The sequence below is a fragment of the Triticum aestivum genome, chromosome 2B (genome assembly GCF_018294505.1).
Source record: "Triticum aestivum cultivar Chinese Spring chromosome 2B, IWGSC CS RefSeq v2.1, whole genome shotgun sequence".
Taxonomy (NCBI): Eukaryota; Viridiplantae; Streptophyta; class Magnoliopsida; order Poales; family Poaceae; genus Triticum; species Triticum aestivum.
This window is the reverse complement of record NC_057798.1, coordinates 26,759,745-26,779,665: the sequence shown is the minus strand read 5'-3', so window position 1 is coordinate 26,779,665 and position 19,921 is coordinate 26,759,745. Positions and strand designations below refer to the sequence as shown.

Sequence of the window (19,921 nt, the reverse complement as noted above, 5' to 3'; positions counted from 1 at the left end):
CAGACTATGAGATTATGCAACTCCCGAATACCGGAGGAACACTTTGTGTGCTACCAAACGTCACAACGTAAATGGGTGATTATAAAGGTGCTCTACAGGTGTCTCCGAAGGTGTTTGTTAGGTTGGCATAGATCGAGATTAGGATTTGTCACTCCGTGTTTCGGAGAGGTATCTCTGGGCCCTCTCGGTAATACTCATCACTATAAGCCTTGCAAGCATTGTGAATAATGAGTTAGTTGCGGGATGAAGTATTACCGAACGAGTAAAGAGACTTGCCGGTAACGAGATTGAACTAGATATGATGATACCGACAATCGAATCTCGGGCAAGTAACATACCGATGACAAAGGGAACAACGTATGTTGTTATGCGGTTTGACCGATAAAGATCTTCGTAGAATATGTAGGAGCCAATATGAGCATTCAGGTTCCGCTATTGATTATTGCCTGGAGATATGTCTCGATCACGTCTACATAGTTCTCGAACCCGTACGGTCCGCACGCTTAACATTCGATGACGATTTGTATTATGAGCTATGTGATTTCATGACCGAAGTTTGTTCGGAGTCCCGGATGAGATATCGGACATGATGAGGAGTCTCGAAATGGTCGAGACGTAAAGATCGATATATTGAAAGGCTATATTCGGACATCGGAAAGGTTCCGAGTGATTCGGGTATTTTTCGGAGCACCGGAGAGTCACGGGAATTCACCGGTGGAAGTAATGGGCCTTAATGGGCCATACGGGAAAGGAGAGAAGGGCCTCAAGGGGTGCCCCTTTCATGGGATGGTCTGAATTGGACTAGGATGGGGCGGCACCCCCCTCCTTCCTTCTCCCCTCTTCCTCCTTCCCTCCTTCTCCTACTAGGAATAGGAAAGAGGAGGGGAATCCTACTTGGACTGGGGAGTCCTAGTAGGATTCCCCAGACCTGGCGCGCCCCCCTTGGGTCGGCCACCTCTTCCCTCCCCTCCTTTATATACGTGGCCAAGGGGCACTCCATAGACACACAAGTTGATCTTTAGCCGTGTGCGGTGGCCCCCTCCACAGTTACACACCTCGGTCATATCGTCGTAGTGCTTAGGCGAAGCCCTGCGCCGGTAACTTCATCATCACCATCGCCAGACCGTCGTGCTGACGAAACTCTCCCTCGGCCTCAGCTGGATCAAGAGTACGAGGGACGTCATCGAGCTGAATGTGTGCTGAACGCGGAGGTGCCGTACGTTCGGTGCTTGGATCGGTTGGATCACGAAGACATTAAACTACATCAACCGCGTTAACTAAACTCTTCCGCTTTCAGTCTTTGAGGGTACATGGACACACTCTCCCCTCTCATTTCTATGCATCACCTAGATAGATCTTGCGTGATCATAGGAATTCTTTTAAAATTACCGCGTTCCCCAACAGAAGGTAGGAGAGGGGGGCAATTGCATGTCTGGCACTAGGCACGCAACTGCAAGTGTAACCCTCGACTACAACTGCATGCCCCCCTAACACAAACACTACTGGACTCTTGTTTTGTCTGATGGGGGCAGGAGAGGGGGGAGTTGCATGTTTGACACTAGGCACACAATTGCAAGTGTAGCGCATCGACTGCAACTCCATGCCCCCTAACGCGGATGCAACTAGACTTTGTTTTCTCAAATGGAGACGGGAGATGGGGTAGTTGCAAGTGTATGTTCGACATGCAACTGAAATTGTGAAGCCTAGTTGCAACTGTATGTCTACCCACCCAACTGCAACTCACCTTTGTTTTGTCGAGGGGCGATGGTGGAGGGGGCAATTTCATATCTGATACTAGCATGCAACCGCAAGTATCACCACCGCCTGCAATTGCATGCCTACCCATCTGACTGCAAGTGACCTTTGTTTTATAGGAGGACGGTGGGAGATGGGAGATAGTTGCATGTCTGACACTAGGCATGCAACCGCAATCATAGCCCTTGACTACTGCAACTACATGTCTGGCCACTAGTACTAGAGATGCATTAATTAATTTGTATTTCTGTGTGAGTCTCTTTGCCTTAGGAATCGGATGTTTTCCATCATGCCTATGTCTGCCACTAGGCATACAACTGCAAGTGTCGTCTGTACTGCACCTTGGTGGTGTTTTATGGGGGTGTTGCCACTAGGAGGGGGTCGTAGCATTGTCTTATTTGTTTTTATTTGCTTTTAAATGATTTACATTCAATACATTAATATTTTTGTAAATACACCATGAACATTTCCGTAAAACACATGATACATTTTTATTTAAATACACGATGGATTCTTTTATATAATGTGGTGAAAATTAGACAAAATGCGTGATGAATATTTCATAATATACAATGATCATTTTTATGAATACACGATTATTTATATAAATAGAAGATGATACAAATATAGGACGGACAGTTAAATTCACGAAAACACGAACAATTTTAATTTTACACAATATAGATTGTTTCTCATTTTTAAAATTAGTTTTCTTTTGGATCTATGCAAAAAAGCTGAAACAGGACACGAGCTGGCAGAACAAACACCAATGGCGAATGTAATACAACTGTTTTGCTGGCTGTAAGAAAAACATGCACAAAACAGTACACCTTTTTTTGTGGCTTGGAACTATTTTATATATTTTATTACTAGTTTTTTTAGCAAATATTTCTTTTCTAGTGTATTTTGCTGTTGTAGAAAAAAATAAAAGCCCAAGGGAGCAAGCCCAACAAAATGAGGAGACAAGCTAATAAACATAACCCAACAGGAGCAGACCCAGCCCAAATAAAAAAAACCAGCCACGCACCTAAACCCTCCTAGTCGGCGCCCGCAAGCCCTGCAAAAAATGCGTGATGAATATTTCATAATATACAATGATCATTTTTATGAATACACGATTATTTATATAAATAGAAGATGATACAAATATAGGACGGCCAGTTAAATTCAAGAAAACACGAACAATTTTAATTTTACACAATATAGATTGTTTCTCATTTTTAAAATTAGTTTTCTTTTGGATCTATGCAAAAAAGCTGAAACAGGACACGAGCTGGCAGAACAAACACCAATGGCGAATGTAGTGCAACTGTTTTGCTGGCTGTAAGAAAAACATGCACAAAACAGTACACCTTTTTTTGTGGCTTGGAACTATTTTATATATTTTATTACTAGTGTTTTAGCAAATATTTCTTTTCTAGTGTATTTTGCTGTTGTAGAAAAAAATAAAAGCCCAAGGGAGCATGCCCAACAAAATGAGGAGACAAGCTAATAAACATAACCCAACAGGAGCAGACCCAGCCCAAATAAAAAAACCAGCCACGCACCTAAACCCTCCTAGTCGGCGCCCGCAAGCTGGGCCGGCCCGCAAGCCCTGCAAAAAAGGTAGATACTACGGGAATCGAACTCAGGCACTTCGCTCCAAGTCAAAAGCTCGCTAACCGGTTGAGCTACCGGCCCTGAGTGGTTATAAATAGCGTGAAGCATGACATAACATCGTTGCGGCGCTATTTGTTGCACATAACAATGTACTAGGAGTATATCACATCAACTTTTCGGGAAAACAAAATCGTGACGAGTAAAGGTTCATGGATTTTGAAAATAAGTTCATCAATTTTGAAAAAAAGTTCATAGAAAATGAAAAAAAATATTCATGGGGTTTCAACAAAAATCTACAAATTTGAAAAAAGTTCATCAAATTTAAAAAAATTCATTGAAATTGGAAAAGAGTTCATCAAATTTTAAAAAAAGTTCATTAAACTAGAAAAAAATTCATTGAAATTGAAAAAAGTTCATCGAATTTGAATAAAGTTCATTGGAATTGAAAAAAGTTCATCGAATTTGAAAGAAAGTTCAAGAATTATAAAACATTCATCGAGGCAGGAAGAATAAAGAGAAAAAAAAGAAAAAAGGGAAACGGAAAACGAAAAACGAAAAAACAAAAAGGAAAAGGGAGAAAGGTAAAATGACAGATGAAATAAGAAAAGACCTAAAAGGATGTTAGTTATCAGGTAGAGCTAGGTGGCGCGGTGGTTACTGGCTGTAAACTGGAAGCAGAGATCGGGAATTGGATACCCGTCTGCGCCCTCTTTTTTTTTGCGTGTACAAAACGAAAAGGAAACAGGGTAAGATGACCTCAGTCGAGACGTAGACAAACCCTTCCTAGATTCATGGTGGCGCCCCCGACGGCAATCTTTATCGGAACAGAAATGGTGGTTCCTAATTAACTGCAGCTCCAGATCAATTACCTACCTGCCCATCACGCCCTCTTCTTGCGCGACATCGTACGATGGCAGCGACGCGCCGGGTGCTAGTGCTCTGCCGCCTCTCGCCGTCCTCCCTCGCCGGTCTCGCCGCCCGCTTCAGCCTCCTCGACCGCCACGCCTCGCCGCTCTCCATGGAAGCCTTCCTCGCCGCCGCGGCCGCCGCCAACGACCCACCGCGCCTGGCCCTCGTCCCGGGCGTGGGCGTCCGCGTCGACGCGGCTTTCCTGGACGCCGTCCCGTCGCTGCGCTGCGTGGTGACCGTTAGCGCCGGCCTGAACCACGTCGACCTCCCCGAGTGCGCGCGCCGCGGCGTCGCTGTGGCCAACGCGGCCGGGGTCTACTCCTCCGACGTCACCGACCACGCCGTCGGCCTGGTCATCGACGTGCTCCGGCGCGTATCGGCGGCCGACAGGTACGTGCGGCGGGGACTCTGGCCGGAGCGCGGCGACTTCCTGCCCCTCGGGTCCAGGCTCCGCGGGAAGCGCGTTGGCATCGTCGGCCTCGGCAGCATCGGATCGGCGGTCGCGAGGAGGCTGGAGGCGTTCGGCTGCGTCGTCTCCTACCAATCCCGCGGCCGGAAACACGACGTCTCCTACTGCTACCACCCCACGGTGCACGACCTCGCGGCGTGCTCCGACGTGCTGGTCGTCGCGTGCGCGCTGACGGCCGAGACCCGGCACGTCGTGGACAGGCGCGTGCTGGACGCGCTGGGGAGCGGCGGCGTGGTGGTGAACGTGGCGCGCGGCCCGAACGTGGACGAGGCGGAGCTGGTGAGGGCGCTCGCGGAGGGCAGGCTCGCCGGCGCCGGGCTGGACGTGTTCGAGGACGAGCCGGACGTGCCGGCTGAGCTGATGGCCATGGACAACGTCGTGCTGACGCCTCATCGGGCCGCGTTCACCCCGGAGTCCATAGCCGACCTCGACCGCCTCGTCGTTGGCAACCTCGATGCCTTCTTCGCGGGCACACCGCTGCTTACGCCCGTCGTCGTCTGTGACTGAGCACAAAGAATGTCGATTGTGACCGACCGCCAGCTCTTCACAAAGAATAAATCTAGCAGTGATTAGTCCACCACCGACCGATGTCTGCTGGACGTGGATTTCTCTATGTAGGAGTAACTGGTTAGCGCACAACTCGAATCTGTACCATACATCAAGTTGGGTAGTCGCATCAACATGCAGGAAAGCTGCAACGGACCCACTGTCGTTTCATCAGTAGGTTCGTTGTATTGCTTAGTCTTTTTCATATTGTCCGTATTTTTATTGTATTAGCTAAAGCATGCACTTTTATATGGTATCAGTGTCAAGAGATTTTGAATTTAAGATCCGGCCGGCATAATTAAATTGTGGCCCATTTTCGATCCACATTTAGGCCTAAGGAAGTCATTGTATTGACTAGAGCATGCACTTCTACAATGCTCCCTTTTCATTATTCAACAACCGTATATCATCCTGTATTAGAGCATCTACGGTCGGACTTAGCAAATCCGACCCCTCAAACGTCCGCGGAAACGCTCGGACGCGTCCGGACGGACACTGATTGGTCATGCCTTATATAATGCATTCCACATCCGAATACCTCAAATTAGAAATCTCAAATCCGTATTATTACATGCAACATAAACCTCTCGCCCGGCTCCGTCATGGCCATCTCCGGCGGCCGGCTGCGCTCCCTAGAGTGTTGGTCCGGTCGCCGGCAAGGTAGAGTAGGACATGGGACACGTGCCGGCTTCTGGGACTCAAGGCGCCCTCGTCTCCCATGCCCTACGCTTCCTCCTCGGAGCCCAAACCCGTTGGATGACGGTGGACGTCAGATCTATGATTGATCCATCCTGGGAAATGGGAAAAGCCGGTGACATCCATCATGACGCGGTTACGGCGTCCAGACCTGTGCACTATATGGGGCGCTGAAGAATTCGAATCCGCCTCGTCGACGTCCATGGCCGCAAGGGCTACCGCCGCCTGGCACTGCGGACATGACCCACCATGTTTGCGTCGGGCGACGCCCATGATGCGTCCATGGCCTCAGAGCGCCAATGGGTGAGTTGCGCGTCTGCCACCGCGTTTGGACGCTACACAGACAATACCGCCTCCGGTGAGGCAGCGACGACACACCTACCACCGGGTCTATGCGCCATTTGGGCGGATGCAATGGATTTTTCGACGGAAGGAGTCCGAGCGCTGCCATGCATGGGCCTCCTCCCGGGAGCGGTGGAGTGCAAACTAGAGGGTCATCTCCTCCTTGGGGCCGCGTGGGATGAGCTCGGGGACGACAGATCTGGATGTGATGGACTCAGATCCGTTGTCTGCCATACCGGAGACGGACGGAGACCGCCGAAGGTGATCTTGGATGGCGGAAGGGAGTGGAGGGGAGTGGAGTGAAGTAGATAGGGTTTGGTCTGACGAGCGAATGGAGAGAAATATATGTGGGATAGGATGGGCCAGCATGGGCCCAGCTTGATGTGGGGACGCCCGGGCGCTCGGGACGCCCCCGTATCCGCCTCATTTTTAGGCTGAATATGATGGGTGTCGGTCAGCCAAGTTGTTTGAGGCCCGTTTGAGTCTTCCGTCTGGATCAAAAATATTTGATCGGTTGGTGACTGGCCATCCGACTCGGTAGTCAAGGATTTGGAGCGTTTGATTGTAGATGCTCTTAGAGCAAGTCCAGCAGCGCCCCGAAACCACCCCCCATCGTCATTATAGGGGAGAAATGCAAAAAAAAAAACAGCCTCTAGCAGTTCCCCCAAACCTCTCCCCTTTTTTCTGCCTCCTCGAAAACAACCCCTCTCTCCCGTGTATCTAGGGGAACGACGACCTCCCCGACCCCCTCCTCGACTCGCTGGACGAGGCAACGGCTGCGTCCGGAAAGCTCCCTCCTGCCACCACACCGTTGTCGTCATTGCATCAGGTTCCTTCCTTCCATGGTTTTCTCACGGATTCGAGCAGAATAGAGAGGGGAGGGAGAGAGGGCGCCGCCGGGCAATGGATATTGGGTGTGCAGATGATTTGGCTGCAGATGGGGAGGTACTGGGATGTCATGGCGGGGAGGGGGGGCAGGTGCCGTGGCTTGGCTGGGGGAGGCGTGCGCCCACCATGGCTGAAGACCAAACGGGGGGAGGGGTGCGGCCGCCGCCATGGCTGAAGACCAGAGGGGGGAGGGGCATGGCCGCCGCCGGGCAATGGGTTCGACGAGGAGGGAGGAGCTAGGGCTGCTGCTAGAGAGATGGCATGGATCCATGGGGAGGAGGTGTCGTGGCTCGGCTGGGGGAGGCGTGCGCCCGCCATGGCTGAAGACCAGACGGGAGGAGGGGTGCGGCCGCCGCCATGGCTGAAGACCAGACGGGGGAGGGGCGTGGCCGCCGCCGAGCAATGGGTTCGGCGAGGAGGGAGGCGCTGGAAGGGAGAAGCTAGGGCTGCTGCTAGAGAGATGGCATGGATCCATGGTGTGGCTTGCTGGAGCTGCTGCCCGCGTCTGCTAGAGAGAACAGAGAGAAAGAGAGCAGAGATATGAGAGTTTGAGAGATGCTCCGATTGCTACACATTAATATAGATGTATAGTGCTTCTTTCATGATGTATGATGTGTTGTACTACTGATTGCTGCACATTTAGATATAGATCAGAGAGATAGCTTGCTACTGATTGCTGCTACTATTTCTAGTAATTTTCCACTGACTGTTGTTGCTATTTGATTTCGTTTGTATTTGCTACTGATTGCTGCAAGTTATTTTCTACTAGGAGATAACATTTACATAGCTTTTTGCGACTGATTGCTGCTAGTTATTTGCTACTGGTTGTTGCACATCTATATGATGTATGGTTTATTCGTTTTTCTTTCAGATTTTTATAATGGACGGTCAGAGTTATTTTGATCTTTTGCAAAGTGATGTCGGATTGAATGATTTGCACTGGACCAAAGAAGAACAAATTGATCTCGAAAAGCATGAAGAACAAATTGATCTCGAAGGGCCTGAAGAACCTACCCCTCCTATGACAGCAAGGTCTTCGAAAGCAAAGGGTAGAAAGTAGGCGCTATGAAATCAAGCGATTTGAAGAGGCAAAAGAATTTCAGCAAGGCTGAAGACTTAACTTTGGTGGATGCATACCTTGAGATAACTCAAGATCCAATCATAGGAGTTGACCAATCTCGTGATTTTTATTAGAAAAGAATCGATGCTTATTTCTATGCCAATAAATCTGAAGACCATGGTCGGACACAAAGGTTCTCTTCAGCATCATTGGGCTATTATTCTCTGCAGTCGATGCTTCCGAGCATATCCCGAAACACCCTTTGCTCTCCAATTGCAAGTAATCTAGCAATATCTTTAGCATTTGGAGATCTTAGGTACTGACCCCCAAAGTCCTCGATCACAGCACGCACAAATCTTCTAAGATTTTCTAAAGCGGTGGACTTGGCTAGCCGACAATACTCATCAGTAAGATCAACTGCTATCCCATAAGCTATGATTCGAAATGTTGAGGTTAACTTTTGATAAGGATGTAAACCAGGAACACTAGCACTATTTCTTGTCAGGGAAAAATAGCTATCATGTGCCTCTATAGCACTTGCTATGCACAGAAAAAGAGGACGATGCATTCTATACCGTGAAGAAAAACTTAAATGAGACATGAAGAGCGACTACTATAGCAAAACCAAAACAGATGCATCGGTTTCATACCTATTGCGAAACATCCTTGCCTTGAAGATACTGTGCTATGCAAAATAGTCCTTGTGGAGGTTCTGAAAGCGTCCCACAAAATAGTGCTGAAGAGATTGATGTCCCGGTTGTAAACCTCCGTGTCGTGGAGCATCCAACCGGGCTTGTTCTTCCTCTACTATCATTGCAGCCATCACGAGTTACTCATCTTCGGAGGAGGAATCTTCGCAAAATTGCCGGACCAAGCTTCAATGGCGAATCATTTCGTTGTGGAGAGATGGCAAAAGAGAAGTACAAGAGGAGGCAGGATCAGGATTGTGGGAGATATGAGGGGCGATGATGTATTTATAGAGCTGATTACTAGCCGTTGGAAAACTAACCGTTGGTTGTTATGAAATATTATTCAAATATAAAATAAGGGAGATGTTTAGAAAAACTGCTGGAGTCGAGCAATTTTTAAGGGAGAATCTTTTTTAGGGAGTACCCTGTTTTGAGATATAGGGGAACCGCTGGAGTTGGCCTTACCTTCGATGGGACGTCGTGTGGGTCCCAAGAGTTGAACATCTCTGGTCCGTCATCCGTGTGCGCTCTGCCACCTGCCTATGGGCTGTATACTGTACAGTCTGTGTGCATGCACTGGCGCCGCATCTGCTGTGTCTGCACCCTCGTTGGTGATTTAAATTTTGAAGGCCGCGTCCAGTTCGAGTCATCACAGGAGATGGTTGTGGCCTGTGGGAGTACCAGTGTTTCGGGCTAGCACACGGGCAAAACCTATTTGACGCTCGTTAGCGTCAAAAGGTCGCGCTTTCGCTGAGGGGAGCCACCGGTCGGGCGGGCCCATGTACGGGCTTCGCGTTTTTTCCGTTAGCTACAGCTTCCTTCGCTGTTTCCTGCGTTCTTTTTTTCGTTTTCTTTTCTGTGGTTTTTTGCTTTCGTTTTTTTCAATGTTTGTCCGGTTTTCAGTGGTTTTGTTCTGATTTTTTTGGTTCGTTTTTCCTTTCGGCTTTTTCTTTTTCTTTTAGTTTTATTTCTTCTTCTCTTTACTGTGTGTTATATAAAAAGTTCACCTCCTATTACGAAAATATTCATCGTATATTAAATAAATGGTTCGCCATACATTATGAAAATGTTCAATATGCATTCCGAAAATGTTCATCGTGTATTACAAAAATGTTCATCGTACATTTAACAAAATGTTCACGACATATTAATAAAATGTTCACTGTATACTTAAAAAATGTTCAGTGTATATCACACAAATGTTCAATGCCTATATCACACAAATGTTCAGTGCCTATTTAGAAAATTTTCATTATATATTTAAAATTGTTCATTGTATATTAAAAAGATGTTCAATGGTTGAATTTATTTGTTTTTTTATCTGTCGCTGCGCTTAGTTCTTAAACATTCTCGCACCGAATTAATCACTAGTATTGGTGAGCTCAACTGGTAAAGAAGACATGCAGTCTATCGTTGGTCGCGTGTTCGATTCCTCGACTGAGCATACTTTTTTGCTAATTTAGTTGCAGCCCGCAGTGAAGCCACCGAATGGGCCGGCCCAATTCGATGCACGTCCTGCGCGAAAGCTCCTCCTGTTGACGCACGCGAGCGTCAGCTAGGAGCACTCACACTAGCACACGGCAAGATTTGATTGCTGCAAAAATTAATTATCCCATTATAAATTGTCAGTGCAAAAGTTTGCATTGACAGATCCGTAACTATTTGCATGAACAAAATGGTACTTCATCCTAGCTCGCATCTCTTTTTTTATATCACTCGAATTTAGGTCACTCTGGTAATCAATTTATCATATAAATCTATACATTGGTCAGATTTCTAAAATTATATTTATCTATATATTTTAAATTCCACAGACATGCTTATGTCAATATACATCCCAGTTATTAGTAAACCCAACACAACTGAGCCTCGAATTGGCATTGTATTGGATTATCATGCTCCCATTTGCCTCATCCACTTCTATCTATTTTAGGGTTCGTTTGTGGACACGGAGTATCTACTTACGAGCTCAAATGCTCCTTTATGAACAGTAAGATCAAAAAAAATGAACATTTTGGAGTGTTGCACTGAAATTTTGCAAGCATACAAAACATTTGTCAAAGTTAGCCACACATTTTTTTTATTTTTACTGTATTATTGTATTTTACTGTTCATGAGGGAGTATTTGAGCTCGGGAGCAGTATAGGACTTCCGTTTGTTAGATCCATACTTTTCATATTATCATTGTTAGTAGTGCAGCACAGCGAGCTGTTTTCCCCAGGCCAAGATCTTCAGTACTAGTGCTCGCACAAGCACAGGCAACAATAGTACTCCCTCTGTAAACTAATATAAGAGTGTTTAGATCACTAATTTAGTATTCTAAACACTCTTATATTAGTTTACGGAGGGAGTACCAACTATCAGCCGTTGTGGTTCTTCAGAATAAATAACCGGGGTAACATGTACATAAATACACCAACTGATACGGAGAGATTGCAGATGTGGACAACAAAGAACAGGAGCAGATTTCAATATCAAATCCCGAACCAAGAAAAGAGGATCATTTTAGACACAAAGAAAACAAAACGAGATAGTGCGAAACTGTGAAACAAAAAACTATGTACACTTATACAGTGCTATTGAAATGCGAAACTACAGAAACCAGTCCATCGATAGCAAATCCGCACAAAAATCCATCAGCACCTTCCCGCTCTAAAATCAATCTAGAATCATGTAGATGCAGCGGCTCCTCCATAGACCATAGGCCAAAAGAAGAAGGGAAAGCAGCTGCCAATCCAGGCCGTCCGCGAGCTCGCGTTATGGAGGAGCTCACCGATGGATCTGACCAGTTGCTGCTCCTCCTCCTGGGTCGTTCCCATGGTCGCGGCAGCACCTCGGTTCGTGTCAGTCGGCGCGGCACCAGGCAGAGGCAGGGGAGGAGTAGCCATCCTCGACAAAGCAACTCCAACGCGGCCATCCAAACGACGATGCACGTTTTGTTTGTTTGGATCGGCCGAACGGATGGACGTGTGTGCTTTTTGTTTAGGTCCGTCGGTGCGTTCAACAGGTGGTATACCCATTTTCTCCACGGCCACAAGAAAAAAAACAATTTTGAAAATATGGGGCCGAAATATACATAATTAAACATTAACGACATGTTAACCACCGGCTAAAGTTCACTTAAACATTAATAAAACATTAAACAAACTAAAAACGTGCCCGCACGCTGCCCTAAGCTTTGCCCTTGCCACCGTCGTCACCGGCGAGGTCGATGATGGGTGGCGACGGCCCAGCCCAGGGGAATGAGCTTTCCCACGCTGCCAACAGCGCCTTGTCCCGCGTCTACTACGGCGGCGGCTGGCACGCTCCTCCTCCTGCTGCTCGCGGCGCTCCCCCCTCCTCGCGCGACCACCGCATCTGACACTCGCCGTCGGCCTGCTCCTCCGCTAGCCAATGTTGTTTCCAGCACTCCAGGTGGGCCACCTCGTCGTGTCAAAGTGGACGGGGGCGCGCTCACTCACTCGCGGAGGACGACGGGCCACGAGTACATCTCCTCGGGCCAAGTGGGCGGCTGCGGCGAGCGCTGACGCGAGGCCTCGGGCTCGACATTGGACTCGAGGACATGCAGCGGCGGCGCGGGAAAGACGGAGGGGGGAAGTGGGCTGTACACCGAGTCCCCCGCCGCCGACAGGGCGAGGGCCACCTCCAGGTCCTTGTCCTGCCGGCTCTCCACCAGGGCACGCCGCGACACACCTCCAGCGCGGCCTGGTAGGCCGACTCCTCCTCCTTCTTCAGCTTGACCTCTGGCGGCGGGGGGGGGGGGGGGGGGATGGCGGGGTGGAGCGGGACGCCACGGCAGCGCTCCTCCTCGTGCTCCACTGCGAACCAGACCTCCTAGTTGGGAGAGTCAGGCGCGTATGCAAAGAGTTGTCGCTGCTCCGATGTTCGTAGCTTGCAACGCGTGCGCACCTCCTCGGCTTGCGCCCGTGCAGACCGAGGCACTGCTGGCACTGGAATGCGGTGTGGGTCCAGACGGCGAGCCCCCGCACGCTTGCATTAAAAAGGACAACGACCCGCAACTTCCACCCACTGCCAGGCGGGTCCGAGGTAGGTGGCCGCGTCTAATACGACTGCGGGTGGTGGTTGGGCGGCTGATACGTGGGGCCGCGGCGCGCACACCACGTCCGTTTTGTGTCCATGTGAACGCAAACATGATGCAAATTTGGGCCAGAATGCGTTGAGATGAGACCGAGCTTAGAGCCGGACCTCTCAAACCCGCCTCATACGCTCGGACGGGCGGCCCAGTCACTGACCGGTACGATTTTTTGACCCAGACGGGCCTCTCAAATGACCCTCAAACACCCGGGCTGACCGACACCCCCCATATCCAGCCCAAATATGGGGCGGATATGGGGGGCTCCCGAGTGTGTCCCGGCACACCCGCCACGTTGGACTGATGAAGAGGTCCCAGCCGGAAACGCCCTCAAACCCGGATGGCGGGGTTGAGTGGGACGCCGCGGCAGCGCTCCTCCTCGTGCTCCACTGCGAACCAGACCTCCTAGTTGGGAGAGTCAGGCGCGTATGCAAAGAGTTGTCGCTACTCCGATGTTCGTAGCTTGCAACGCGTGCGCACCTCCTCGGCTTGCGCCCGTGCAGACCGAGGGACCGCTGGCATTGGAATGCGATGTGGGTCCAGATGCAACCCATGGGGCAGGTTGACATCTGGATAGGTCGACGGCAAGCCCCCGCACGCTTGCATTAAAAAGGGCAACGACCCGCAACTTCCACCCACTGCCAGGCGGGTCCGAGGTAGGTGGCTGCTTCTAATACGACTGCGGGTGGTGGTTGGGCGGCTGATACGTGGGGCCGCGGCGCGCACACAACGTCCGTTTTTGTATCCATGTGAACGCAAACATGATGCAAATTTGGGCCAGAATGCGTTGAGATGAGACCGAGCTTAGAGCCGGACCTCTCAAACCCACCTCATACGCTCGAACGGGCGGCCCGGTCACTGACCGGTACGATTTTTTTACCCAGACGGGCCTCTCAAATGACCCTTAAACGCCCGGACTGACCGACACCTGTTGGGGAACGTAGCAGAAATTCAAAAAAATTCCTACGTGTCACCAAGATCTATCTATGGAGAAACCAGCAACGAGGGGAAGGAGAGTGCATCTACATACCCTTGTAGATCGCTAAGCGGAAGCGTTCAAGAGAACGGGGTTGAAGGAGTCGTACTCATAGTGATCCAAATCACCGGAGATCCTAGTGCCGAACGGACGGCACCTCCGCGTTCGACACACGTACAGCCCGGTGACGTCTCCCACGCCTTGATCCAGCAAGGAGAGAGGGAGAGGTTGAGGAAGACTCCATCCAGCAGCAGCACAATGGTGTGGTGGTGGTGGAGGAGCGTGGCAATCCTGCAGGGCTTCGCCAAGCACCGCGGGAGAGGAGAAGGGAGAGAGGTAGGGCTGCGCCAGGGAGAGGTCAAACTCATGTGTTGGCAGCCCCAAAACCCCTCAAGTATATATAGGGAGAGGGGGGCTGCGCCCCCACCTAGGGTTCCACCCTAGGGGCGGCGGCCAGCCCAAGATCCCATCTGGGGGCGGCCAAGGGGGGAAAGAGGGGAAACTTGCCCCCCAAGTTAGGTGGGTGCGCCCCCTCCCCCAACCCTAGGCGCCTTGGGCCCTTGTGGGGGGCGCACCAGCCCACCTGGGGCTGATCCCCTCCCACACTTGGCCCATGCAGCCCTCCGGGGCCGGTGTCCCACTTGGTGGACCCCCAGGACCCTCCCGGTGGTCCCGGTACATTACCGATAAAACCCGAAACTTTTCCGGTGACCAAAACAGGACTTCCCATATATAAATCTTTACCTCCGAACCATTCCAGAACTCCTCATGATGTCCGGGATCTCATCCGGGACTCCGAACAACATTCGGTAACCACATACAAACTTCCTTTATAACCCTAGCGTCATCGAACCTTAAGTGTGTAGACCCTACGGGTTCGGGAACCATGCAGACATGACCGAGACGTTCTCTGGTCAATAACCAACAGCAGGATCTGGATACCCATGTTGGCTCCCACATGTTCCACGATGATCTCATCGGATGAACCACGATGTCAAGGACTCAATCAATCCCGTATACAATTCCCTTTGTCTAGCGGTATTGTACTTGCCCGAGATTCGATCGTCGGTATGCCTATACCTTGTTCAATCTCGTTACCGGCAAGTCTCTTTACTCGTTCTGTAACACATCATCCCGTGATCAACCCCTTGGTCACATTTTGCACATTATGATGATGTCCTACCGAGTGGGCCCAGAGATACCTCTCCGTTACACGGAGCGACAAATCCCAGTCTCGATTCGTGCCAACCCAACAGACACTTTCGGAGATACCTGTAGTGCACCTTTATAGCCACCCAGTTACGTTGTGACGTTTGGTACACCCAAAGCATTCCTACGGTATCCAGGAGTTGCACAATCTCATGGTCTAAGGAAATGATACTTGACATTAGAAAAGCTTTAGCATACGAACTACGATCTTTGTGCTAGGCTTAGGATTGGGTCTTGTCCATCACATCATTCTCCTAATGATGTGATCCCGTTATCAACGACATCCAATGTCCATGGTCAGGAAAACATAACCATCTATTGATCAACGAGCTAGTTAACTAGAGGCTTACTAGGGACATGGTGTTGTCTATGTACCCACACATGTATCTGAGTTTCCTATCAATACAGTTATAGAATGGATAATAAACGATTATCATGAACAAGGAAATATAATAATAATAACTAATTTATTATTGCCTCTAGGGCATATTTCCAACAGTCTCTCACTTGCACTAGAGTCAATAATCTAGTTCACATCGCCATGTGATTAACACTGATAGGTCACATCGCCATGTGACCAACATCCAAAGAGTTTACTAGTGTCTAAACTAGTTCACATCACCATGTGAATAAGACTCAATGAGTTCTGGGGTTTGATCATATTTTGCTTGTGAGAGAGGTTTTAGTCAACGAGTCTGCAACATTCAGATCCGTATGTATTTCGCAAATTCTCTATGTCATATTGTAAATGCTGCTTCCGCGCTCCACTTGGAGCTATTCCAAATGGTTGCTCCACTATACGTATCCAGTTTGCTACTCAGAGTCATTCGGATAGGTGTTAAAGCTTGCATCGATGTAACCCTTTACACCGAACTCTTTATCACCTCCATAATCGAGAAACATTTCCTTATTCCTCTAAGGATAATTTTGACCGCTGTCCAATGATCCGTTCCTGGATCATTCTTGTACCTCTTGACTGACTCATGGCAAGGCACACTTCTGGTGTGGTACACAGCATAGCATACTATAGAGCCTACGTCTGAAGCATAGGGGACGACCTTCGTCCTTTCTCTTTCTTCTGCCGTGGTCGAGCTTTAACTCTTAACTTCATACCTTACAACTCAGGCAAGAACTCCTTCTTTGACTGATCCATCTTGAACACCTTCAAGATCATGTCAAGGTATGTGCTCATTTGAAAGTATTATTAAACATTTTGATCTATCTTATAGATCTTGATGCTTATTGTTCAAGTAGCCTAATCCAGGTTTTCCATTGAAAAACACTTTTCAAACAACCCTATATGCTTTCTAGAAATTCTACATCATTTCTGATCAACAATATGTCAACAACATATACTCATCAGAAATTTTATAGTGCTCCCACTCACTTCTTTGGAAATACAAGTTTCTCATAAACTTTTATATAAACCCAAAATCTTTGATCATCTCATCAAAGCATACATTCCAACTCCGAGATGCTTACTCCAGTCCTTAGAAGGATTGCTGGAGTTTTGCATATTTGATAGCGTTCTGCAGGATTGTCAAAACCTTCTGGTTGTATCACATACAACCTTTTCTCAAGAAAACTGTTGAGGAAACAATGTTTTGACATTCTATTTGCAAGATTTCATAAATAATGCAGTAACTGCTAATCCATTTCCAACAGACTCTTAGCATCGCTACGAGTGAGACAGCCTCACCGTAGTCAACTCCTTGAACTTGTCGTAAAACATCTTAACGACAAGTCGAGCTTTCTTAATGGTGATTCTTACCATCATTGTCTGTCTTCCTTTTAAAATCCATCTGTACCCAACAGCCTTACGACCATCAAGTATTTCTTCCAAAGTCATGGATCCTCTCTCGGATTTTATGGCCTCGAGCCATTCGTTGGAATCCGGGCCCACCATCGCTTCTCCATAGTTCGGAGGTTCATTGTTGTCTAGCAACATGACCTCCAAGACAGGATCCCGTATTACTCTGAAGTAGTACGTATCCTCGTCGACCTACGAAGTTTGGTAGTGACTTGATCCGAAGTTTCATGATCACTATCATAAGCTTCTACTTGAATTGGTGTAGGTGCCACAGGAAAAACTTCCTGTGCCCTGCTACACACTATTGAAGTTACGGTTCAATAACCTCATCAAGTATCCACCATCCTCCCACTCAATTATTTCGAGAGAAACTTTTCCTCGAGAAAGGACCCGTTTCTAGAAACAATTACTTTTGCTTCCGGATCTGAGATAGGAGGTATACCCAACCATTTTGGTTATCCTATGAAGATGTATTTATCCGTTTTGGGTTCGAGCTTATCACGATGAAACTTTTTCACATAAGCGTCGCAGCCCCAAACTTTTAAGAAACGACAACTTAGGTTTCTCCAAACCATAGTTCAAACAGTGTCGTCTCAACGGAATTACATGGTGCCCTATTAAAGTTAGTGTGGTTGTCTCAAATGCCTAACCCATGAACGACAGTGTTAATTTGATAAGAGACATCATGGTACGCACCATATCCAATAGGGTGCAACTATGATGTTCGGACACACCATCACACTATGGTGTTCCAGGCGGTATTAATTGTGAAACAATTTCCACAATGTCTTAATTGCATGCCAAAGCTCGTAATTCAGATACTCATCTCTATGATCATACCATAGACATTTTATCCTCTTGTCACGATGATCTTCAACTTCACTCTGAAATTACTTGAACCATTCAATAATTCAGATTTGTGTTTCATCAAGTAAATATACTCAACATCTACTCAAATCATCTGTGAAGTAAGTACATAACGATATTCACTGCATGCCTCAGCACTCATTGGAACGCACACATCAAAATGTATTACCTCCAACAAGTTGCTTTCTTGTTCCATCTTACTGAAAATGAGGCTTTTCGGTCATCTTGCCCATGTGGTATGATTTGCATATCTCAAGTGATTCAAAATCAAGTGAGTCCAAATGATCCATCTGCATGGAGTTTCATCATGCATATACACCAATAGACATGGTTCGCATGTCTCAAACATTTCAAAAACGAGTGAGACCAAAGATCCATCAACATGGAGCTTCTTCATGCGTTTTACACCAATATGACTTACATGGCAGTGCCACAAGTAAGTGGTAATATCATTAATATTTTATATCTTTTGGCATGAAAATGTGTATCACTACGATCGAGATTCAATAAACCATTCCTTTTAGGTGCAAGACCATTGAAGGCATTATTCAAATAAACAGAGTAATCATTATTCTCCTTAAATGAATAACTGTATTGCGATAGACATAATCCAATCATGTCTATGCTCAACGCAAACACCAAGTAACAATTATTTAGGTTTAATACCAATCTCGATGGTAGAGGGAGCGTGCGATGCTTGATCACATCAACCTTGGAAACACTTCCAACACATATCGTCAGCTCACCTTTAGCTACTCTCTTGTTTATTCCGTGGCTTTTATTTCAAGTTACTAACACTTAGCAACCGAACCGGTATCTAATACCCTGGTGCTACTAGGAGAACTAGTAAAGTACACATTAACATAGTGTATATCAAATATACTTCTATCGACCTTTGCCAGCCTTCTTATCTACCAAGTATCTAGGGTGGTTCTGCTCCAGTGTCCGTTCCCTCAGTACAGAAGCACTTAGTCTCGGGTTTGGGTTCAACCTTGGGTTTTCACTAGAGCAGCAACTATTTTGCCGTTTCATGAAGTATCCCTTCTTGCCCTTGCCCTTCTTGAAACTAGTGGTTTCACCAACCATCAACAATTGATGCTCCTTCTTGATTTCTACTTTCGCGGTGTCAAACATCGCGAATACTTCAAGGATCATCATATATATCCCTGATATGTTATAGTTCATCATGAAGCTCTAGCAGCTTGGTGGCAATGACTTTGGAGAAACATCACTATCTCATCTGGAAGATCAACTCCCACTCGATTCAAGTGATTTGTTGTACTCAGACAATCTGAGCACAAGCTCAACGATTGAGCTTTTCTCCCTTAGTTTGCAGGCTAAGAAAATCGTCGGAGGTCTTGTACCTCTGACGTGGGCACGAGCCTGAAATCCCAATTTCAGCCCTCGAAACATCTCATATGTTCCGCGACGTTTCGAAATCATCTTTGGTGCCTCAACTCTAAACCGTTTAACTGAACTATCACATAGTTATCAAAACGGGTATGTCCGATGTTCGCAACATCCACAGACGACGTTTGGGGTTCAGCACACTGAGCGGTGCATTAAGGACATAAGCTTTCTACTATCCGCATAATCACTACTGTCAACTTTCAACTATATTTTCTCTAGGAACATATCTAAATAGTGGAACTAAAGCGCGAGCTTACGACATAATTTGCAAAGATCTTTTGACTATGTTCAAGATAATTAAGTTCATCTCATGAACTCCCACTCAGATAGACATCCCTCTAGTCATCTAAGTGATTACATGATCCGAGTCAACTAGGACGTGTCCGATCATCACGTGAAACGGACTAGTCATCATCGGTGAACATCTTCATGTTGATCGTATCTACTATACGACTCATGCTCGACCTTTTGGTCTCTTGTGTTCCGAGGCCATGTATGTACATGCTAGGCTCGTCAAGTTAACCTAAGTGTTTCGCGTGTGTAAATCTGGCTTACACCCGTTGTATGTGAACGTAAGAATCTATCACACCCGATCATCATGTG

General features: G+C 47.6%; 1 protein-coding gene across 1 annotated transcript; it reads left to right on the top strand.

Annotated features, from left to right (window-relative positions):
• Positions 1-4,027: 4,027 nt before the first annotated feature.
• On the top strand, positions 4,028-5,529 carry LOC123040100 (hydroxyphenylpyruvate reductase). Its single transcript, XM_044463034.1, has one exon. The coding sequence runs from the start codon at positions 4,265-4,267 to the stop codon at positions 5,237-5,239; it is 975 nt and encodes a 324-aa protein (XP_044318969.1). The 5' UTR covers positions 4,028-4,264; the 3' UTR covers positions 5,240-5,529.
• The last annotated feature ends 14,392 nt before the right edge of the window (positions 5,530-19,921 follow it).

Bases quoted from the DNA above. Each gene is read 5' to 3' on its own strand.
- LOC123040100 (XM_044463034.1), top strand. From the start codon at position 4,265: ATGGCAGCGACGCGCCGGGTGCTAGTGCTCTGCCGCCTCTCGCCGTCC.